The 24563-nt window shown below is 41.8% G+C and overlaps 1 protein-coding gene across 2 annotated transcripts; it reads right to left on the bottom strand.

The window, feature by feature from the left end:
- Positions 1–2265: 2265 nt before the first annotated feature.
- Positions 2266–24538, bottom strand: MAML1 (mastermind like transcriptional coactivator 1). Of its 2 annotated transcripts, none has more exons than XM_084216140.1 (5): positions 23848–24538; positions 13800–15200; positions 11590–11850; positions 8566–8680; positions 2266–6577 (listed from the first exon to the last, which is right to left on the bottom strand). In XM_084216140.1, the coding sequence occupies exons 1-5, from the start codon at positions 24214–24216 to the stop codon at positions 5586–5588; spliced, it is 3138 nt and encodes a 1045-aa protein (XP_084072266.1). In that variant the 5' UTR covers positions 24217–24538; the 3' UTR covers positions 2266–5585. The 2 variants fall into 2 exon arrangements, with proteins under 2 accessions (XP_084072266.1, XP_084072267.1); XM_084216141.1 differs by having other exon boundaries at positions 13800–15197.
- Positions 24539–24563: the final 25 nt, after the last annotated feature.

Below are 24563 nucleotides of genomic sequence, written 5' to 3'. Positions count from 1 at the left end.
CTGTGAAATTCTTCTAATTACATTTACAGACTTTATGTTATTATTGAATTATACGTTGCCGGCAATGGAAAGATGATGGAATTCTTTCCAGCCCTTTTGTTGCTAGTTCTAATGAGCTCTGAAGCATCTCAATTATGTGCAAGGTTGTAAAAATTATTATCAAGCATTTACAAATTAATGACTTGACCTTCTGCTCTTATTTCAAGTAGTGGAGTTGACCATATGAAAGATTTGATATACTCCAGCAGGAATAACTTCATTCTGTTACCAGATTCTGTGATTTAACAGAACATTCAGATATTTTATCCTACTAATTACTACTCTTCAGTTTACCAAAGAGGAGTACGGTACTTTTCTAGCACTCACTCACCCTTAGCAGTTTTCTGAAGTTTTTAAGCAATACCTTTCCTTGGCTAACATAAAAAATAAAAGTTCTCAGTTCTGAAAGCAGCAGAGGATGCAGAAACATAGACCCTGAGAAATGTTACACTGACATCAGAGTCATAATTGTAAAATGTAAAATTTGAAAACCAGCAATGTTTTAGCCCTGAATAACTTTTCTCTCCATTCCACAAATGTAAAATTGGCATCAGTTCAAAAAGTTACCTTATGTTCTTGAGCAACTTTATATGGATGACTACTCTGACTTTAAAATTTTTTAAATCAAAGAAAAGGAAGGTTTTCCCTTAATGTTGGTGGTTGAGCCATTGCATTGCTCTCTGTTGAGTCACACACACAAACACTCACTACAGAATTTGTGCATGTACCAGACCTGCAGTTTCTTCCAAGAGCAACATAGCAAATTTTTTTCTAGTTTAGCTCTTCATTGCTTCAAAACCCCATTGAGACAGCTCATCAAGTTGAAAATTCGGTTAACCAATCAAATATCCAATGTTAGACTTTTTATGTATAACTACACATGCAGAATAGCAAAACCACTCCCCTTCCCTAAAAAACACTCATATGATGTGACTTCAGACTCTCCAAGGTACAGCAGACTCAAACTAAATAGAACTAAAACCTAAAAGTTAACCTTAACTGAACCTATTGGTGACCAAAGATTTCATCTGTGGTGTCCAATGTAAAAGTCAGAGGGGAAATGCCACCAGGGTATCCTTACAACATATTTCAACAAACAAGGCAGGCTTGAGAAAACTTTCATTACAGCTTTCCATTACTCTCAGGAAAAACACTGGCATCAGGAAAATAAAAATCAGGTTCTGAGCAAAGGTTTGTGACAAGCTGCCATTGACTCCTTAAAACCTTTTGAAAACCACAGATGTCAGTTCAGTGGGGGATGGCTTGGGAAATTTGTTTCACTGAACAATAACCAAAATGCATTTTTAATGAGACAATAAAGCAAAAATTAATGTAACTTCATGGTTCCCCATGGGCTGAAAGCAGCTGATTCTGGTACTGCTACTGATTGTTACATTTGGTTCTTTATAAAGAAGTTACAGGTCTCCTCCTCTCCCAGACAGAACACAAAATTTGTAGAGTAGGAATACATGAAAAATACACTCCAGTAACTCAGGATGCCGAGAGGAAACCTGGAGGCTGAGCTGGGGCTGCAAACACAACTGCACAATGACACCAACTGCAAAGCTGGCAGAATGACCCATCCATGTCTGAAGCTGGGCAGTGGCTATGGGACTTTAGCAGCCTTAAGCTACACACACTGCTGCCCTACTTTGTTCCTTGTTCAGAAACATCAGCTCCTGCTTGCAGCACGTGTCCCACATCTCAGCTGGATTCCTGTGTGCCATGTGCCCGCATCAGACAAGTCTTGAGGAAATCAGTTTGAACCTCTAAAGGCTGTTATTCTGAGGGAATTGGCATATTTTGGAACTCTACAATTTTGCACATGTGAGGTTGTTATTAACATCTTTTTCACTATTAACAACCACTTCTGCAGCTGAATTTCCCAGCTTAAGGCCTACAATGCATTCCAGAAAAAAAACCACCAAAGCCCGGAAGCAGTGGGAGTAGCATAAAGCCTGATTTTCAAAGTTACATTTTCTAAGGCCCCTTTATCCAGTTCTGGCCTGTTTAAATGGACTTTCTGAAACCATAAGAATTGTAAGACACAGCAGCAGAATTTTAGCCTTAGTAATCAATAGACTGAGCAAAAACTGTATGTTGGGATGAAGGGAAGAAACCAGCTCACTAGGAACGACAATGCTGAACTCTGCTAGTCTCATGCAAATGTATAAAGTCACACCATGTATATTTAATACACTAGCAAAATATTTATTTTATAATGATAAAACAGAAGTGAAGGATTTCTTTTTGGTGTGCACCAGTAATTGTAGTAAAAGAATAAGGGGATTAATGGACTCTTTATACATTTCAATGACAAAAATTCATAAAGGTTAGCATCAAATTCAACTGTTCTCCATTTACAAGCATAAAACTTACCATAATACCCCCCAAACACATATATAAAGAATTATAGTTTTAAAATCTATAAAAAGTAAAAAATATACAGTCAGAAGATCTAACTCTTATTCAAATCTTTAATATAAAATTGTAAACATTTATTTACACAAAGGAAATGTGTATAACAAAATTTTGAGCACCCTTTTCAATTGGATCGTGGTTTTTGGAAGGCAGTGGATGTTGCACAGTGACACTCTCACCTTGCCTGCCCAACCAAAACCGCAGTTTATAAATAAAGCCATGGGCGGCTGGCTGGGTTCAGTTCAGGGGAGATTGGTTTTATTGCTCTGAAGCTGCAGCAAATGGAAAGCCCGAGTGCAGACACAGCCAGTGACACATTACAGGGCACCAGGGCAGAGCCCAGCCCTGCCCATGCACCCATGTACATCAAAACCATATTTTCATTTCCATTGAACTGTTCCAACCTTATTCCAGTGGCACCGTGTTCTGTGCACAGGGACCAAAGGCAGAGCCTGTTTGGATCCTGTTCACACACGGAGACCAATGGGCATTATAAGCCAGTTTGTCTAGAATCACACCTAATTTTACTCCAACAGTACCATGAAAAGGCCCTGTCATCAAACCCAGATACCTTCCTGAACAAACCCTCTGGTCAAGCAGAGCAATATCCACCTTAGCTTCCAGAAACAGTGGAGGAAAGAGCACACCTGCCTTTTCCTGGACATTTGCTGGATTGCCTTTTTGGTAGTAATAATGCAAACAGCAGATGTTCTTTTCCTCCAATTAAGAAATCACAACTGGATGGATTGTATTTTAACTTATTCAGAACCAAGTCTGTGTGCAAAATCTGCTGGAAAACAGAGCAGATTTCACCACAACCTAAACAGGGAGAAAGAAAAGCTGAATCCTACTACCCTGTTATTTCTGTTAAGTGTTTGTAAGGGGGAGAAAAAACCAGTGACATAGAGGGATGTCACTTGAAATTGAGGTCCCAAGCACCCCTGACAGGAAGGGAAGGCACACTGGTGCAAAGTTAACCCTTAAAATTAAAAATACAGCAAACACTCCTTCCCCTGACATTGCTAGTTTATATCTATACTCTTCTAATGACACTTACCTTGGACCAGTTTTTGGTTTAACTTAACAGTAAACCAAGCTCACTAGCTCTTTTCTTAGATTGCCAGTATGAGAAAAGCTAGCATCAGAAATTTGCATCTCAACTACTTATTCTAGAAAATATCAGAAGTGTCAACAACCAAAGTCACCAACATCTTTATCTTCCCATCCAAAGACAATCCTTATGTTATCTTTTCAAAAGCTCTATGAGGGATTAAGCCTGCTTCAGTGAAGTTTTATTCATTGTTCAAAGGTGGGATCCACTGATCAATGCACATCTTTCATCAACAGTTCAACGTGATAAAATAGCAAATCTGATCAACAGAGCGGAATTCATCCACACTAGCTAAGTGTGCTGGACAAACCATGTTCCATGCATATTTGGAAAGGGTTAAAGTATTAGTGTTAAAAAAGCAGTTTTCAAAAGTGCAAATTGTCTCATAAAGGAGCTGCAGATACAGTAAAATATTTTCCTTCTTTGAAACCAATGATATCTTTCCCTTCCCTTCACCCCCTCTGGAAAAAAACCCTCTCTCACAATTCTGCAACGCAGAAAACTCCTGGTGAAGCCAGTCTGTGTTGAAGGAAATTGCTTTTAAATCACAATGCTGGGTTGGGTTAGAAAGTTTAGAGGAGTTTTCCAAGAAAGCGGATTTAGAAAGGGAAGAGGTATTTGTGCATTTAAAACAAAAGCTTTCAACTTTATTTTCATTTTAAAATAAACGTTAAGGCAAGGTGGTTTGTTGGTGGATAGGGGATTTTTTTGGTAGAGTAAGGACTTTGGAACACTGACCGTTCCCATTGTGGTTTTTGTCCTTTCTGGGACCAACCTCAACACATGGATAAGACGTCTCCTTGGGCTGAGCTGAAGAACAGCATCTGCTTCAAGGGATATTAAAAACGTAAATCCACCAGTCTATAGAAAGATCATCAAACTTGTAAGCCAGTATTAAAAAAAACAAAGCATTTAAAGGGGGAGACTTCCACACTGGAGCTACCCTGATACAAGTATTCTCCCAGGCTGCCTGTGCTATTATTGCTAATAAGGACTTTCCACCTCCCAGCCAAATTCTTTTTACCTCATTTTTATCCTGAAGTGACAAAGTCTTGTGCTCATTGCTAACTTCGGGGGATGAACTGATCTCAAAGGTTAGTTTTACTTTTTACAACAAAGAAAACTAGATGAGCTGTCATGAAGCAAAGCCTTCATTTAAATACAACTACCTTTGGAAATAAGTTATGAAGAAACAGGTGCAAAGTAAATGGCTTTACAATTCATGTTAAACCTACTATAGTTTAAAAGTTCTCCCATAAGAAATTCCCCCTTTAAACACAGCAAGGTACAAGCCAAGAACTGTGCCTCTCTACAACAGAGTGCAAACTGCAGCTTAAAAGACTACAATCTATGAAGATGACTATCTAGACTAACTGGCCAGGTTTTAATACTTTTTCTCATCTATTACCAGCATCTAGAAATATTTACTGTGAAATATCACTTGCTTACTGAGAGTACAGGCACATGCTTCAGCAATGGGGAAAAGAAACAATTCCAAACATTTTGCAAGCATACTCAGGTGCATACAGCCTCTTCTCAAACAAAAATCAGAAGTTTGATGGACAGTACTATAACAGCATGTCAAGCTATGAACAAATAATTATTGCAAGTAATAGCTGCAGACTAAGCCCTAAACACAATTTGTGCAACTATTTGCGTCCTTTCTGCACTAGTTCTGTGGAATTTTTGTTTTGTTTTTAAATAATTAAAATATTTAGTCTTAGAACACTGCAAGTGAGATCTCTGGAAGGCTGGCTAGGACACAGCATTTTTTGACCTGTTTAAGTGTGCGACTCCTCAGAGACCGCAGCCAAAGCACACTCCTCCTGCAGACCTGCTTGGTGCGCCGTGACCACGTATCAACACTCAGTGAGAAGCAGCTCCAGTCTTTTTCCCAACCATTTACCTCTAATGCCTGCAAGTCTCCTCAATGCCACAGGTTTTTTTGGTCCAAGAGTTGTTTATATCTCATGAAATAATTAAAAAAAGTAGAACCCCCGCCCCCGGCCCCATTTTAATGAGTTCCTAACAACTCATCCAAATCGTTCATCCACTCCTCTGAAGTCCTGTTTTTCAGCAAAGAGTCTATCAGATCTGTGTCACCAGTTAAGTTCTGAAGTCCATTATTGCCTGACTGGCCGCTGTAGGCAAAAGGCAGCTCCTGACTGGTCGTCCTCACAGGGTACCCTTGGCTACAGTGCAGGTTTCCTCTGTTGGGAATTTGCTGATTTGGGTTCTGGTTGAAAGCATTCAGGTCTGGAACAGTCTGGTTGATGCCAGGCAAGACTTGCTGAGAGGGTACCTGCTGCTGTGCGGGTGGGTTTGTCCGCGGCTGTGCTCCCAAAGAGGATGACAGCATCTGCCCAGAGACAGCAGCGTTCATCGAGGTCATGGGCCTGCTGGTGCTTAGGCTTACCTGAGGCATTCCCTGGGCAAACTGCTGGTTGGACATCTTTAGATGTGTCTGCTGCATGTGGAAAGAGGAGTTGGCAGTAAATGGTCCTAAGCCACTGTTTGCTTGCGTCTGGTTGTTAATATTAGGGATACCTTGGTGTTGCCAAGATGGATTTTGAGCCCCCATAGCAGCTGGTACTCTTGCCATCTGTGGCTTAGATAAGGTTGCATTCAGTGCACCTTTATTGTGCTGCTGAGAAATATTTGAGTTTGGTAAGGTGTTCTGCCCGTAGGCAGCAGGAACGGCAGCACCCTGGCCCAAGCTGCCCTGTCTCTGCATGGGGGTCTGTCCATTGGCACTTGGAGTTGTGTGCTGGGGAACCATCTGGCTCATACCAGGTGCCAGGTTGTACAACCCCCCACGCTGCATGTTCTGCATGCTGGGGTACTGAGACACCCCCCTCTCCTGCTGGCTGGAGCCCGACTGCAGTGGAGCAACAGGAGCGTGTCCAGGTCCCATCTGAATCATGTTCTGGCTCTGAGGAAACAGCCGAGGACTACCGGAGCTGGACTGTCCTAAATTACTGACTCCAGGCATGGCTGAAGATGACCCTGAAATACAAAGAAATATTTTGTTCATTAAATATCTCAGGTTCAACCAGAGCCAAGCCAGGCTTGTAGGCACAATAACCCACAAGAGAGATGCAGCTACATTCGTATAAATTGACCTCTGCAAGCAACACACAGAGAGCAGGAGTTTAATTAAAGAGTGTTAACTGTGGCTCCAGTTAGCACCTCCACCTTGATCTCAAACACAGATATGCCAATGTCCTAAAAAAATCTGAATACCACTTCTGAGAGTTCAGCATCACTAATTTAAAAAAAATTATTACTTTAAAGGCAGGACTCTGATATTTCTTTGTGAACAAAGGTAAACACATATGCTTTGAAGTGCATGCACAATTAACTAAGCTGTTAAAAAATACCTCTTACTGTACACACACACACACACACACACACACACAGAGTCAGTCATTCCATGCATACACAAGAGTGCATCTCTTATCATACAACTGTAGGGTTGCCAGTTCTGCATTTTCCCAATTCCAGGAATATCTTCTATTTATCTAATTCAGAAATTTTTGGTCAAGCATCTTTTGGATTTCCACAGTCAAGCATTCACTATAATATGCAGTGCTGAGAGGCAAGCAATGTGATTTGGAAAAATGTCTTCTCAGCAAACCAAATACGGTCCTTTGCTATTGCAAATTCTGAGTTCAAAATTTCTTCTTGTAGAAGAAACAGCCCCCTATTTGAAGCAAAAAAAGCTCTGTAAAGTGTAGTGCATGTAACACCCCCCACACTCCTTGTAGTCGACAAGGGGAAACCTACCTACACTAATAATTTCTCTACTTTCAAAACTAAAAGTAAGCTGCAGAATTTTCTCATATTTTTTGATAGCTGAAGAATACTGGATCTCCATTATTACTAACATTCTATCTGAATAAAACCAGAATTATCAAAAATAAATTCAAATTATATTGACTTAATTATCAACAAAGTACATAATAAAAACACCAGTGTCAAAGGAATGATGGGTGGGGGAAGAGTCTTATTGTGACAATATTTACAGTGAAGAGATAGCACATATATCAGGATTTAAGATGCAAAAAATAGTTGCAATCATCATCACAAAGAAAAAATATTTTTAATAATACTGATATTCATTATAGCAAAACCTATTCTATTTCTAACAGTTGTATGCCTATCTTTCTGTAGAAAACTGGCAAGATAAAAAATATTTTAGTGCAATAGTTGAAGGATGCTACTGATGCCTGTGTTAGCACACAATCCTTTTGTATTGGCATTGAGTTTTTTCAGTTAAGTAACAAAACCCAGTTGTAGCTGCACTTGACACTCCACAGGCACAAACACTGTCAGGGTGAGGGTATTACATTTCCATTTGCATCTTACCCCTTCAGTATTTATTTCTGCAGGAACATGGAGAGTAAGAAAACAAAATGAAGGGAAATTTAACAGAATTAATACACTACAGACATACTAAGCTGCTTCTCATACAAAAAACCCCACATAGGGTAATGAAGAGAATTCAAATTGCATTCCCTTCTAAAGGTAGCAGGGATAGAAATGTTAGAGACTTTTAAACTCATCCTAGAGATGAGAGAAATAACACACCACTTATCTTTCTTTAATGAGGGCCTGTGATAGATATAGGCAGTAGTGATGTCAGGCTTCAGAAAAAAACCCTCTGAATCTTAATATATCAAAGATAGAGAGAATTTCCAACCTTCACAATGAAATAGAAGTATAAAAAAGGCCTGTAGAACAATGAAGGTACATAAAAATTTTAGTAATTTCCCAGATAACATTAAGAATCAGAAGCTTAAGTTATCCCAGATACCTGCAACCAGGGAAGCTGTTAATTTGCAACTGAATCAGAGTATAGGTCAAGAGCTTTTAAGGCACAGTGACATGTAATAAATTAATTAAAAGCTATCCAATCCAGGAAATTTGAAGACACCTTGTTTTTCACTCCTGGTATTTTTTCTGCTATTGTTTCAATGGCCATGTTTACTCACCTGTGAACTGTCCAACCTGTTGCTGGTACGGGTTCTGTGGCTGATCCTGGTACTGGGGCGGGGGCCGCGTCAGGTGCCGCTGCAGCTGCTGCTCCTGCTGCTGCCGCTGCTTCTCCTGAAAAATGCCCAATGCAAGATATTTTAGAAACAGATCAAGCTTTTTCCAAGGGCTCTCTTGGAGAAAAACAAGTTGCCTGCATACTTTTATGCACAGCTGGTAATCAATGGGGCTTCTGCAGCCCTACAGTCACTTCAGATTTTCTTCTCAAGGTTCAAACACAGTCAGTTTACTCTGATGAATGACAAGACCAGGATGACAAACAACAGCATGCACTACAAGAGTTACTGCAGTGCATGTCTGAAGCCTTTCAGAGACTGAAAATCTGAGATGATGGTCTCCTAATCAGTAACATAATCAATAGGCATTTTTAGCAATACTCTAAAGACAAAAAGAGATACAGGTACAAAAAGAGCAAAAGGGAGTGTATTAAAAAAACCACATTTACTCTTCTGGTCTTTATTTCCAAATCAATGTATTTTAGACCCCCCTTTAGAAATCAATAAAAGTTCAGGTCAGAAATATCAAAAATTGATCATGTAAATACTTTCTAGTCCTTGTCTGCAAACATGAAAAGATACACACAAATTCATATTCTCATATATCACAGGTTTTCCTAGAAGGTTATGAAAAACTGCAGAACCAAGTCCATAATAGAAGTCACACAAGTTTTGCAACCATTGTTTCAAACCACTTTCTTAGCAACGCACTGATCAACTGAAACAAACCCTACCCATGACACAAAATAATTGTACCTCTTTAAAATAAAAGCAGATTCAACCCATACCTATTTTATGATCAAACCATTTGAAAAATAAATCAAGCAAATTTTCTATTAGGAAACTTTGGGAGAAAATGAAATTTAAACTCTTGAGGGGAATGTAGATGTAGTGACAGTAGGCTCAGATTTTGACAGTGTTAACAGCCATCTGGCTGCTTTTACAATATGAAATGTATCAGGCACAGCATTTCTGTCTCTTCCTGCTCAGATACCTTCACCCAGACTGAAATGCTGATATAACCAAGTAGTGATACAATGCGTAACTACCAACTTATCCAAAAAGTTACACAGAGCACAGCAGGGGACAGAAATTCTCCTCCAAGAGTATTGGGGTAAAGAGGTAAGGCAGAAGCCTTTAGAGGAGAGGCTGGTGCAATGTAACAAACAGCAGATACACATCGCTACCACCCTTCCCAAATGTCTCCAGCTGCGAAGCTGTTGAGACATGCACAGGAATGAAGAGGGCAGGCTGCTTGACAGAGGACCTGCTGCTTGCAGGACCAGTCAGACCTGAAAGAGGCTGACCACAGAAGCCAACAAGAGATGCCATAGCTCTGAAAGAAACCAAGAACTGCAGGACCTGGCCTGGAGACGAAAACTAAAAAATACACAGAATGCCAAGTGAAGAGACAAATTTATAGTGGTAGAGAATGGCACTGGAGCTACCGGAAACTCTAAGTTTCCTGCAAAGCAGACATCAGCAGATTCAGAAATCTTTTTGTAAAACTACATCCAGTATCATGTGTATCCAAAGGAACAATATCAAATCAGAATGCTAACAAGACCTAGCTTGACTAGGCAGCACAAGGCCAATAAATGTGGCAAATGCAGTGTCTAAAGCTGTTCAGCTCCAAGGCAAAGCCACTCCTTATTTTGGACCAGAGTCCGAGCATCACTACAGAAAAATGGAAATTACACAAGTTAACTGCAGTTACCATAACTAGGACATGAATGAAGTATTTTCATAAGACTGATATTTACTGCAGCAACATGTGCTGGCAAAGCAGAAGCAAATAGATAGGAAAATAATATTTTAATGCCATGTTTGAGATATGCTACTTATCACCTCCCCACTGTTCAGAGGTCTGACACCTGTTCTGTCTGTTATTGTCCTAAGGAAACCCACTGGGCCACAGCTCTAAGAGCTCTAACAAAGCTCTAATAATCACCATCCACCAGACATGCAAAAGCACAAACAAGAGGTCACACCCCATACTTCCTTTTTTCCCACCTGCTCTCAAAGAATACCTGTTTGTTAACATTCTGGAGAGTAATGATAACTCATCTTTGATATTTGATATTAACATACAAGTTACCAAAGACTGATTGATTTACTAAAGTATTCTAAGCTTACAGATCACATAACTCATAGAGAAGATGTGATTTTATTGATGATTTGGGCATTTTCTTTCAGTCTTTAATAATATAATCACTGTATTGCCTTAGTCCAAATTGTTTTAACTGAAATATCAAAAACATATCTTTGCCAACACTCATACACTATCAACCACATTTATATGTTTTGTCTACACTGGCTTCAGAACTGAGGGGGTTTTTCTGTCACCTCTATTGAGACCTCAATTTCATCAGGAGGTCTCCAGGTGATAAAAGAGCCATTGGCTAGAACTTGGCATAGCCATAGCCCCACAATCCTGCATATCCTACTACAACCTTCCCTTCAAAATGGGCTGCCATACATTTTCAGCTCAGAGGTGAAATCTCCTTCTTTCTTAAAGCTTCTGATGGGCAGATGATCCAGGGAGACCTTAGAGCACTTTTCAGTACCTAAAGGGGGCTTATAAGAAGGCTGGAAGGCAAAGTTGTCTCAAGAGGGCATGAAGTGATAGAGCATGGGGGAATCCAAGACCTCCATCTGAAGGTCAGGTTCAGATTAGATATTAAGAAGAAATTATCTACTATGAGTGTGATGAGGGACTGGAACAGGCGGTCCAGAGAAGCTGTGGCCGCCCCATCCCTGGAAATGTTTCAAGACCAGGTTAGATGGAGCTTGGAGCAATTTGGTTTAGTGGAAGGTGTCCTTGCCTATGGCAGAGGAGCTGGAACTGAGATGATTATTACGGTCCTTCCCAACCAAACTATTCTCTGATTCTAAAACACCAAATGCTATTTCATGCACCAAAGCAAAGCAGCACAAATTAGAAAACAGAGAGCTGGCCCCTCTCACCTGTTCTGCCAGCAAATGCTGCTGCCTCTGTTCCATTAGGAATTGCTGCTTCTGTTGCTCCATGAGCAGATGCTTTTGTTGCTGCTCTCTCTGCTTCTGCTGGTCCATCAGCATTTGGTGTTGCTTCATCACTGCTGCTTGCTGCTGATAAGCCGAGTTGCTGTGGTTACCTGCCATGGAGACATTTGGAGCCTGGGCAGCCACCCCAGGGCCCGGGACAGAAACAGGAACACGAGGAACAGTAGGAGCAGGGTTCTGATCCTGCAGAACACAGGAAAAGGGGACAAAAGTTACAGAAATGCAGTCATTTCTTCACATCTATACAGCACCAGACACAGAACTGCCAGTTTGGAGTTAGCGTCAGAAGCTCCACAGCATTTAGGAATAGAGGCTTTAACTCCAGTCTCAAAGTTCTTCCCAATTTCCAGCTCAACAGGTCAGTATGTCTCTGTGTGCTTTTTTTCAGGCACTTACAAACTGCTCTTCAAACAACCCAGCTTCAGTTCATTTTGGTAGCAGTTTTTCAAACACTACATTTTACATTTTTATTATACAAAGCATTTATTGAAATCCCACCTCATCTGTCAACATTTCATTCTGCTTATGTCTCCCATCCTAAAGCTGCTTTTTTATAATAGCATAGAATTTACTATTTGCAGGTGAAGGGGAGAAGGTTTCCGCTGGTCAAAATGGGTCTTAAAGTATTTTTCCAGCAATCCAACCATCACCATACACCACAGACAAAAATACTACCAGAGATAAGTCTGATATTATAAGTTTTTCTTAAGTCTGCATTTTTTGTCTTTTTTTTTTTTTTGAGACTGGAACTTGGGATAAGCAAAAACAACATGGAACATTCAAAAGCTGATACCTCCCTCTTACTACCAGCGAATCCCTTTGAAATTTGACAGTTTTCATCATTTTAAAGCACAGTTCAGCCTCATCTCTAATTACACAAAAAAATGTTATGTTTAATTTCAACAGTCAGCTAATGGGTTTGGCTGTTGGTTCTCACTTTGCAGTTTCATAAGGAATCACAAGCCAAATACAAGGAATGCTGCACTAAGTTGTTCTGTGTGCAAGCTTTTGAGAAATTCTCCCAAAGCTTTCATTCTGCTAGTTCAGTGCAAATGTGGCAGTGTAGACACAAGGTCACCCTCACATTTCTCAGTGAGGGGGAGATGTGACACACACAATCATCTCTACCCTTTTTCCATCAAAATGCTGTTAGACTGTTACTTCTGCCAGCTTTCAATGAGATCCATTTTTTTAATGAAGCACACATTGATCTCAAATTTCTATTTGTACACCGGTGTGGTCTTTATCACAGACTAATCAGAGCTTTTTCACAGGTCTTCTGTTTTGTTGAGGGAACATATGACTAGAGTTGGATCTCAAACAGTTTTTGCTGGAGGAACTTTAATCAAATACCTCTTCTTTTCAACAAGTCCTCTTGTATGTGCATTGCAGGTACATGTTACAGAATCCAATGAGTCTATACTTCCACCCACTACTACAGAAATTTTCACCTGCAGCATACGTGTAGTAACAGTTCTATACAAGGCAAAGGAGCACCATCTGGAATTTTCTATTACAGGAAAACCTGAAGCACATGCTTCAAGCAAACAAACATTACCATTATTCATTCTTAATTATATATTTCTCTCCTATGCCATGCTTCCCCAATGCCCAGAGACTTAACCAATAAAAATCCATAGAATTGAAAGGCTCCACGGAACACCCAAGAAATCAGGAATGCAGCCCCCACTTCCACCTCTCTCCAAAAGTAGGTCTTTTAATAGTAAGCCAACTCTGACACAAGTAGGGACTAAAAACAAGGTAAAGAAATCAAAGCTTCTTTGAGAACACTGTGTAACACTACAGATTTATACAAGTTATTTTAGTCAAAAGTTTACAAAGCATCTATTTATCTTTGTAAGTAGAAGCTTCTGTGAAGCACGACATAATTTGTTGCCCACAAAATATATTAAGCTGGAAATCACACGTTACATGACCTAGAACCCAGTATTAAAAACTGTCCCCAGTGGAAAAAAGACCTCATGATTCTTGTTTAAGATTCTTGTATATAGGATTTTTCTCTTTAAAATCAATAAAAACATTTGAAACTATACCAAGGAATCTTCACTCCAGCCTTACCTACCCAACAACCTTAAATCTGCTAATGAGCAAAGGTAACTCAGGACATTCACCTGACCATGTGGCAGTCGGTAGGCAATGTTTCCAGGCTTGGGTTTCAACAGGATCATCCCATTTTGGTCATCACCTACATGGGACAGTGGTGGCTGCTGGCGCTGCTGGATGTATGCCAGCATGGAAGTCTTGTTCTGCCCAGGCACTGCCACCCCCTGCTCACACTCTGCTTTGTAATGGGAAAGTGGTTTGGTGTTCCCATAGTCCAGCATAGAGCTTTGACTGTTCACAGGGTTCTGGTTCAAGCTGTTTTGCTGATGACCCAAAATGTTCACATGATAATTGCCTCCAGCTCTTGGTGAGCTTTTATTTCCCAAATTAGGCATCATGAGTTTCTGATTGTTGAAGTCTGGCTGATAAACCGATGGGCTAGTAGGATTTTCCATGGTATATGGGACAGCCAGTGGACTATGGGAAGGCCCAGGCTGTTGCCATGTCGACATCTGATTTGCTTGGTGGACTTGTGAAGCTTGTTGCTGGTTCTGCAACATCTGATCTCTCTTCTGCTTGGCAGCAATCTGCTGAAGTTGATGAGCAGAAGACATTTCTTTGGCACTTCCTGCACACTTCCCAGGTAATAACACAGGCCTCTGAATGTTCTGAGAGTGGTTTGATGCCTGCATCATGGGCTGATTAGGATTTTCGGTCATTGACTGACTGGAAGGCTGGAACATAGCCTGAGAACTAACAACCGTTGTAGAAGCGGCACTTACAGGTACAGAAGCAGCACCAATAAATGCTGAACCTGAAGAAGTAGGTCTAACCTGGGGAGATCCCAGCTGCTCTTGTTCAAAGGGTGCTGGGGAAAACTCAGTCTTTATGTTAATGTCTTGTGGTAATGGAGTCTGTGCAGCTGAATTTGAAGAATCTGCATCTTTTTTGTCTTCAAAGTCGTCATTAAAGAGATCCTTCATGTCTTCATCGGGCACTGATCTATTGAGCTCCTCAATAAGCTCCTTCCATTCTTGCTCATTTAGATTAAGATCAGGCATCAGGTTATTCTGCGATATAGAACCCCCTGCTACAGGATTCATACAGGGAAGCTCATCTACAGGCTCCTGCTTCAGCTCTTTGTTCAAACTCAGAGGAAATGAATCATCAGCATCACCACCTCCATTCATTTGCAGGCTGGAATCTGGAAGACACTTCTTGCTTATGCCATCGAGCCCCATTGGATGTTTCCCATTAAGTTGTAAGGTATCACCAGTACCAGATTTCTTGTCAAGATGATGGAGTGGAGACACAGGGGGCATTCCATTGGAAGACCCACTCACTCCCAGACCATCCTCACGACGCAGTTTCTTGGACACAGAAAACACATCACCATAGCCGTTCTGCTGGTCTCCATTCTGAGGGGAAGCAGCACTATCAAGCTTTCTTTTCACAGTCTCATGGAGCTGCTGAAAAAGAAAAGGAATATTTCAGTTATGTAGTTCTATGTTACACAAATCTGGATTTTTATTTCTTACCAGAACATTGTCTTGCTCTGAACAAAACATTTCAGAAAAATAATCAAAGACTGCATCTTTATTTTGGTAACATTTTGTTTTACAAGTCAGTACATGAGATTACGTCCTCACTATAATCTCTTACAGAAATTTTTCAAAAAACATGAACTACTTTAAACAGACACCCCCTCCTTCAGACAAAACTAGAAGCTGCCATGTACTCTAAAAACAACAAAAAGTTGAAAAATGGCTGTGAACTGGAATATGCTATGATTTTTCCTATTCAAAAGGAGAAAAACATTAATGTTAAGAATCAAATTTCAGATGAGACTAAAAAGCTGTATTCTATTTGATCTATGTACACTTACAGCATAATTGTACCATGAAACTCTTTCATAAAAGTCCCACATTTAAATATTTATAAAGCAGTCCCACATTTAAATATTTAGAAAAAATGAATAATTCTCGTGTGATAATATCTTTTAGAGAAGAACTGTGTATATAAATTTTATACACAATCACACTTTTGGCACTGAAGCAAAACCAATTTGTCACTTAGCGACCATTGCTTCACACTTGTGGAAAATGCAATTCAGAGTTCAGCCAGTTCTATCACAGCAGAGCAAGTTCATTCCTTTCCCCTTTTCTCCTGAAGTATTTGCCAGCTGCTCTGACACCAGAGTCCCGAGCAGCTCCACGGCTGGCCTCTCACAGATGGTGAAGGCACAGATTCTCTTTCTCGTGATGCCACCTAGAAGCGACCAGTGGCTACAGCAGCAGCTTCACAGCCAGAGCCTGAGCACCTTTGTTCAACTTCTCCTTCTTGCCAGCATTCTTGCAAATATAATGTTCTTTCTATTGACCTCAAAAGCATCTGAAAACAGAATTCCTGCACACATCAAAGGTGACTATAAACTTTTCCTTCCCTCAGGTGCATTCTGTAAAAAAATCTGAGCTTTGCTGGTGCTGGAACGCTCCACCAACGCAGACAAACCTGCAGGGCAGAGACGCTGCTCCAACAGCATAGGGAGCTTGAAGGGGAAACTGCCATCAGCTCCCAGCCTGGGTCAGACACCCTGGTACATCTCAGCAGGACACTCAACAGGAATCTCCACCAAGAGCCACCCATCTGAGGTGTGGGGTCACTGAACAACAGCCCTCTCAGATGGCAGGAAAGCAGCTCATCAAATAAACCTCAAGGCAAGTATGGTTCATTTCATATTACCTGCAGTGTTCACAAGGCAGTCCACTAACCCCTGGGGAAAACTCTATCCAAGGAAAAATGGGAAACCTCAAGATCTCAGCATTCAAGCAAGAGGCTGGATGTAGGGCCAGCATAAATTATCAGAAGAATTTTACACACTTGCCTGAGCAACAGCATTCTTTGATTTACAGACAGAAGGACTGGTTCACAGTTAATTGTTTCTATTTTTTTTTTTTAACCGTCTACAGTGAGCTGATCTTTGGGGGCAAAGAAACCCCAGACCATCTGTTTAATTCCTGCACAGGTAAAAGCAAAAAACCCCCACAATTTGTTTAATGCTTGCATAGGTAACAGCAAAGCCTTATTTTTATCTGTGGGACAGACTCCAGCTTCCCTGGAGACTGTGATCTTCTGGATGGCTCATGGAAATAGCAGCAGAATAGCAAGATCAGCAGAAGACTGAGTAGGATGAGGTGAGGTGTACATCTGGAGAGGAGGCTGGAACTTGAAATTTCTTAATTTGAACATCAGGTCCTCAGCTTGGAGTAGCAGCTCTCTAGTGCATTTTTCAAACACCAACTTGAAAGAATAGCGGAAATTTACTTTTTTGTAAAAAGACAAAACAACAGAGAGCAAAAAACCTCAACTCCATCACAACATTTGGCTTTCAGCGTTTCCCATTGTTTACTTCATACTCCCACCAGGAAAACTGAAGCTCAAGGTGGATGAGTAACTTGCCCAAGGTTATATGATGAATCAAATTACTCAAAGTTTGGGAATGGGTCCTCCTTAATTCTAAATAGTTAGGGAAAAACCCAACTCCCTGAAAACTTACATCAAAATATAACTTTGTTTTGTGAGCTACACTCACTGCAGTCTAGAAAAAGACACAGACCCCTTATATCCAGCTCGGGAACTCTCAGATCTCTATGGATTTTAACAGTCATAACACTCAGATATCTGATCCTTGGAGACATTTTGACTCTAAGTTGCCTGGGACAAAATCCTCCTTTCACCTAAAACTGTATTCCTTTGGAGAAAAAAGGGAGATTAAGTTCCTCCCCAGTTTGTCTGTGTCTATCCAAATAATCTAGTCTGAGGGGAAAAATAACAAGCTGCATGTGAGATACAAGTCAGACTGCAAGCTATCTACATATCAAGCTGCTCCAACAGAGTTCTCAAGGCAAGAAAAACCTGTTCTCTTCTGCAAAAACTCATGAAAAAAAACAACCAACACATGGATGTAGTAAAGCATAGCTTGCTATTCACTAAGAAAACCCCTTCAGCTTTAATTTTTTTGTTCATTACCATCCTGTAAGGCACAGTGTTCCTCCAGTATGCTGTCCATAATTTCCTCAGCAGAATAAACCAATTTTATTTGTAACACTGAGCCAATCATTTCCACTGTCAGAAGATCAGGTACAGAAGTGTCCTCTCATTTTCTCAGCCTATTCAATTTTCCAACAAAAGATGAACTTTCTAGATCACTGCTATCTAGCTATGCCTAAAAATTTTACCCCAAAAGCATTTGTCTGAAGTATTTATACCAATATACGAACAGTGCAAGGCAGGGGATGTGAGCTGGCCTCAGTCCTTTGCCCAGGACAGGTCAGAGAGTTTGTCAAAGAGCCACTGAGTGGCCAGAGGCTGCACCTCCTTCATCACCCGAACTGCATTTTATTCACGTGAGCAGAACACACAGACCTCAGCGTGGCCATAAACACTTCCTTGGCAGGAGCACACATGCTCAACTGTGCATTCCTCATGCACAGAACACAAGCTGACAAAACCCAGGTGGCATCCATGACAACAAAAGGTGTCCAACACAGCAGCCTCTGGCCATAGAACTCACACACTGACAAGGAGACAGGCTCGCAGTGCCAGAGATGGATGTGTGCCCAGGCAAATGACAAAGCTTCCAGGAGAAAACAGAGAGCACACAAAGCATTTTGATATAGTCAATCTCTGTCTTAAACCCACCAGCTTTACCACAATGGCCCTCAGCCCTACTGTGGTCTCACTGCAGGGGCAAATTGACCAACTTCACAAAAGCTGTCCAAGAACTACAACAGAAGCCCAACAAGAAAGCAGAAAAGTTTGAAAACTTAATCTATTGCTTGTCTGTTAGCACTGGCAGAATTCAAAACTTCAGAGGCTGGGGCAGTGCTCTCTTACTGCCTTGGTGGGAAGGGGCATGAAACACTGATCAAAACAGTGGTTCTGATTGGTTTTGTTGGGTTTTTTTTTTGTTTGTTTGTTTGGTGTTGACTGTTTTGGTGTGGATTTAATACCTGAAACTAGATTTAGATAATAATCTGAAACCAATGACATTTCAATGCATTAGAACTTAACAGGCATGAAAATTTAGATCACATTATTTGCTTGAAAACAAAAAATCCTTTACCATTCAGAACAGCTAAACTGAGAACAGTTAAGCTAAAGTACATTTACAAAAATCCACTACTTTGCTATACTTTGAGACCTGTAACTGAAGATGGTAAATATATATATACACACACAAACTGTATGCAGGTTTCATTAAAAAAAACCAACACCTCATGAACATGGCAGAAAAGAAACTTCTTAAAAATCTGGTACCCATACTGTGTCTCTCATGCTCTGTAATGTTTTTATTTAGCTTTTTAAAGTATCTGTTATAGAGATTTAAATATTTGTACAGAATTTAGTAGAGCTTCAATCTTTTGTATTTTATTTCAAATTAGTTTATCATTTCAATATCAGAATTAAGTCTACAAGAATTTGTTCTGATATACAAGAGAAACATAATGCTGGACATTTTCAAAGAAGAAATGCTATATTAGACTACAAGCATAATAAAAAACTAGCTCCAATATGGCTCCTAGCATTCTCAACTAAAAGGGGAAACCAAATCAGAATTCATCAATCTTTCTGCCATGGAAGTGCCAGTACTGCAGCACAGATAAGCTCCCATGAACCAGAGTTCACAGTAGGTGCTCTACAGACACTGATTCTCCTCTCCTACCTTACTAAGGACAAGAGCAACAAAGATGAAAACTCCTTAAGCTGGAATAACAATGCAAATACCAGACATTGTAGTGTATGAATTTTGGATAGAAAACGTAACATTCTGACTACACCCCATGGCAAGAACTCCCCCTTTACTGTGCATCTACCCTCAGCTTCCAAAGCTGCATTCCCCCTGCACGGAAAGCATTTTATTGCCCAATGTGTTCCTGCATTCCACTGTGCTGTCAGAACCAAACTGCTGGACTATTTTTTAATTTTTACTTTAATTCCAGCAGACTTTTGTATTTGGGTGACTGCCTGCTGGAGTGAAGAAGGGCTGTGGATAGGCATGTCTATAAATATCCCAAGCCTGCATTAGTCACAAGGGGCAGCTTCTGCTACAGGAATTGTTCTGCTGAATCAAAAAAACTCCTGTGCCTTCAGCAGCAATGCCGGATCCTCCACCTCACTTGAACTTAAACAGCAGCAGCAGCAGCTCAGTCACTCCCAGATCCTTACAACTTAGGAAACATCACTGCATATCTAACTAATCTGGTAAGGGAAATGTTTCAAACATAAAACAATACCTCACAGAGAATTAAAAGGAGACAAAGAAAAACCTGTCTGAGTTGTTGGGCAACAAACTATCAGACTTGTCAGCAAAAACAAACAATGATGGCAAGACTACACTCCACCATGGCTATATATAAATAACATGTAAATAATTTGCTATCTTTGTGGTAAAACATAATTTCACAATTTAACACCCCTATACCACAGCTTACACAAAAATGAGGTCTTCTGAACTGTTAAGAGTACCAGCCTGAGCTTTGTTAGAGGAACGTCATTAACACTTGTCAGTACAATATGGGCAATCTATTCCCTTTAATTTATTACTTTAGGTCTCTCAACCAAGAAACAGTGCATTGCTCTCCTTGGACTTCAATTTCATTTAAAACTGTTTACTTGGTGCTTTGCTTAATTTAGTATTTAACTAATATTAATGCAAAACATCTATCACTCCCAAATAAATGCTGCTCTTCAGCTTTAACACAAAGCCTTCTCAAGACAGGCCACTGACTCGACTTCTGTGCTCATTCCAGAAATACTGTTTGTGGTTTTGTGGCAGTTCTAGACAAAGCAAACTCTCTGCACAACAACTGCTCTCAGGTGGGGGGAAAAAACCCAGTAAGAAACAGGGAGCAGCTCTCCTTCCAAGACACCACATCATAAAACAAGGAGTGGAGATGAAAATCCAGATCTTTGCCATTCTCCTCATTCACATGTCAATGAAACAGCTTCTGTTCAGCTCAGCCATACACTGCCTTTTTGCCTACCACAGAAATGCAAGGAAGCCAACCTTTCTCTTGAAGAGAATTTAAACACCATTATTCAATTTCATGTATCAGAACCTGGCAGAGAAAAAAAATGTTCTAGATGACAAGCCCCATCTCTTCCCAAGTTCCCTGTTTCTCAAAATTGGAAGATTAACACAGCAAACACGTTATCCAAATATCAAGCATCTTCTACTTTGACCACAGCCTTAATAATGTCATGATAAAGAACAGAAATGGCAAGTAGATGTCAACATTTGGATTTCCCATTAAATAATGGTCTGGAAGTTTTTTAGAAGTAGGAAGCTAGAAGGTTTTTCAATATTTTTCTCAAATGAGGGACAGGTCTAAGTGATGCACAAATAGTCCAAGGTATTTCTGTATCAATGCTGTATTCTCTCAGTTTTTGTAGCTCAAATTTTACAGCAGCTAAGTAAGGAATCAAGGAAGAATCTACCCCTTATTTCTGCCTGTAAGCAAGATCCATCTAACTTCAGGATCTAAACCAGAGCAAAGACTAATAGAAGAGAGAATATCTGATTTTGTCCACGTGACAAATCATACAAGACACTAAGGAGGAAGTGGTGGTGCCACCCTGTTCCCTGTGACTATTGTGGATTTACAGAAGGTGCTCTGCAGCACAGCACCTGGCAGCACCCACACTGTCCACACCTGGGGCAATGCAGCTTCATGTCCTACTGCTACGGGACCTCACAAAAGCCTTCACCTTTACATGAACTGCCCTCTCCTTCAGGGACCAAAATAAATGCTTCATTAACGGTCAACATAAAGTACCAATTTCCAAGAGCAGATTCATATGCAGCTTCACAGAAAAATCTGGACTGTTACAGCAGCAACAGCTGATATAATGCACGTTGCACTGAGCTAGCAGCATTCTTTGGAAAGGATGTGTCCAGGACATTCTAAAAGACAGTTCTGGTGTTCATCCAAACTTTATTGAACACTGGAAATCAAGCCCATATCCTTCCACTTCAAAGCACATGTTTGGTCTTGAAAATGGCAACATGATGGGCAGAGGTAAAATACCAACCTAGAGAGAGACCTTCTAGGCCAGAGGAATTAAATTAGCAGCAGAGGTGTTGTTGTTGTGTTTTTTTTCCAAGACTTGAATTACTAAGCAAACCAACTTTATACCCCAGTAACGAGGTGATGAATCAGCAGCTGCAATTAAGCTCACAGTCATGGATCCTAGGAAGGAAACAGCAGGCCAGCACCGAGGAAGAGTCATTCATACACTAAACCCCCTCTTCTGTTGTGTAAATTGGCCACTGGCAGCAGCTTCCTGTACAAGGGCTTCCCCCAAGATGTGCAGTGCACTTCAGAACCTACTGCTGTTGAGAGCCCTCATTATAATGGACGCTAATTAGATCAAATCCACATCCAAAGTGATTTAAGAGAAACAACACCAATGAATTAGAGACATCTTTCTTTCAGAAGATCAATATGAATTCGTGTAGTGGCAGTTTAAGCAACAGGATTTGACATGCTAAAGAGCCCTGAGTGTAATGAAAATACACATTATTAAGGGGTAGAGCCCCATATGCAAAAAGCCCAAGAGCCCAGCAGGAAATAAACAGAACCTCCACCAAGGTTTTAGATAATAAAAACCAAGTTTAAGTAATTTTTGTTTTGGCACAAGTTTACATTCAAGATCGATCTGCTAAACAACAGCTAACTGTAAAGCTTTAGAGAATCAGGGTCAGGAATGCACAAGGTTTCCTCTCTTCCTCAAGTACCCTTCTGTAGCAGCCCTCTGAAGTGCCCTAACTGTGTCACAAGGACCTCAGTCTTCTCAACAGCCAGCAAGTCCTCGAGTCTCATAGGTGTATTAGCAAGAACAGAAACAATTCAGTCAAGTAACACTTTCAGTTCAACTTGTAAATACTACAAACTGCACCCAGGCTGCCTAGTGCTGGTCACAGTAAAGATGACATCGATAAACTCCATCCTTCAGTATTCCACATTATGTCCTGGACACTCAAGCATACATAAAAGCTCTATTGTATTTCTATTTTAAAAACAGAAAATGAGGTCGAAGACACAGAGAAGTATATCCTCCTTCCTTTCTCATCCAATCAAATACACAGAGCACCATAAAAATATTATTGATTCTATTTATTAACCTGGGAATATCTTTGTTTAACCCAGTGTCCCTTTTTAAAGACACTCAGAGTGCTACAGAATCATTTTCATGCAGGCCACCATTTAAAAATACCTGATTTTAAGGCAGACAGGTATTAGGACAGGCAGCCTTTAAGAGGTTATCCTACTAACCTACATTACTGACACATTAGCACACAGCAGTATATTTAAAGGGCCCAGAATAAGTTAAGCAATAGCTATCTTGATATACAAACAGGGCTATGTGAATATGTCCCGACAACCAGAAATGCTAGAGAAGCCAGAGAAACATTAAGATTTTGAGCTAAGCCAGTTTTTAATGGGTGGAGTGGGATTCTCATAGTGTTCACACCCACTAGAGTGAGCAGCAAACAAGCAGCTGCCTTTCCACTGAAATTCTTTCCAATATGAACCAGAATTAACAGACACATTGTCTTAAAACTCCCCCCCAGTAATAAGCATATCCTTATCAAATGACCCCACAAAACCCTGACACCCCAAAGTGAAAACTTAAGCAAGCAAACAAAAATCTAAAGGCACCGCAGTATTAATACTCCTCTGACAGTTTCTGCAGGGGCATTTTAGGTGAATTAGCCATAAATATGAACCACAAAATACTCTGAATGATTTAAGCATCACAGAAATCCTGCCACTACCCCTACCCCACCATGCCACAGTTCTTCTATACTCTTCCAGCATGCAGAGGTGACGAGCGAAAACAAAACAGCCCTTATCGGCTGCGAAGTTGTAACACAGCAGACAGGGTACTCCGCAAAGCGGCCCCAACCCAGCCCTCGCACCTTAGGCCAAACTAGCCGCGAGAGCTTGTTTTCCTTCCCCCATCCAGCTCCAGACGAGAGGTCCCGCTGCCAGCCGGGCACGACCGCCGGTCCCTCCCCGGCCCCAGCACCCGGCCCCGGGCGGCGCTTACCGCGATCAGGGCGCTGCTGCGGCCGTGCTGCTGCTCTCCGCTCGCCGCCTCGCCGTCCAGCCCGTTGGCTCCGCTCCTCTCGGCGCTCCCCGCGGCGGCGGCGGGCGGAGGGGGCGCGGGCGGCGGCGGCGCCGGGGGCGGCTGCCGGTGTTTGCCGGCCCGCTTGGCCTTGGCCTGCAGGCAGCGCTGGTGCAGGGCGAAGGTTTGCTGGCGCTCCAGCTCCAGGCGCTCCGGGGACACGGCCTGGTAGCGGGACTCGCAGGCGCTGTGGTGCCGCCGGCAGAGCTCGATGCGCCGGCGGAGCCGCTCCATCACCGCGCTGTGCCGCGGCACCACGAACTCCGCCATGGGGCAGGGGGGCAGCACCATGAGCCGGGCGGCGAAGGGGCGGCCGCCGCCGCTCACCGGCTGCTCGCTCCGGCGCCCGCCATGGCGGGGCCTCCGCCGCCCCTCCCGCCGGCCTTACCTGCGCTCCCCGCCGGGATCGTCCCGGGTCTTTTCCCCCGCCCGGCCCGGCGCCCGCTCCTCTCCCCCCCGCCCCACTTCCTCCTTCTGGCCCGAGCCCAGCGCCGCTCCGCTGCCCCGCTCTCCCTCAGCCCTGCCCGCCTCGCGGGGCCCGGCGGAGCCCGCCGCGCTCCCTCCGCCGCCGCCCTCAGGCGCGAGCCGGCCCGGACCCCTGGCCCCCCATTGTTGTCCGCGCCGCCGCCATCTTGAAA

The sequence above is a fragment of the Fringilla coelebs genome (assembly GCF_963513975.1).
Source record: "Fringilla coelebs genome assembly, chromosome: 15".
Classification (NCBI taxonomy): domain Eukaryota; kingdom Metazoa; phylum Chordata; class Aves; order Passeriformes; family Fringillidae; genus Fringilla; species Fringilla coelebs.
This window is presented reverse-complemented; position numbering and strand designations above follow the sequence as displayed.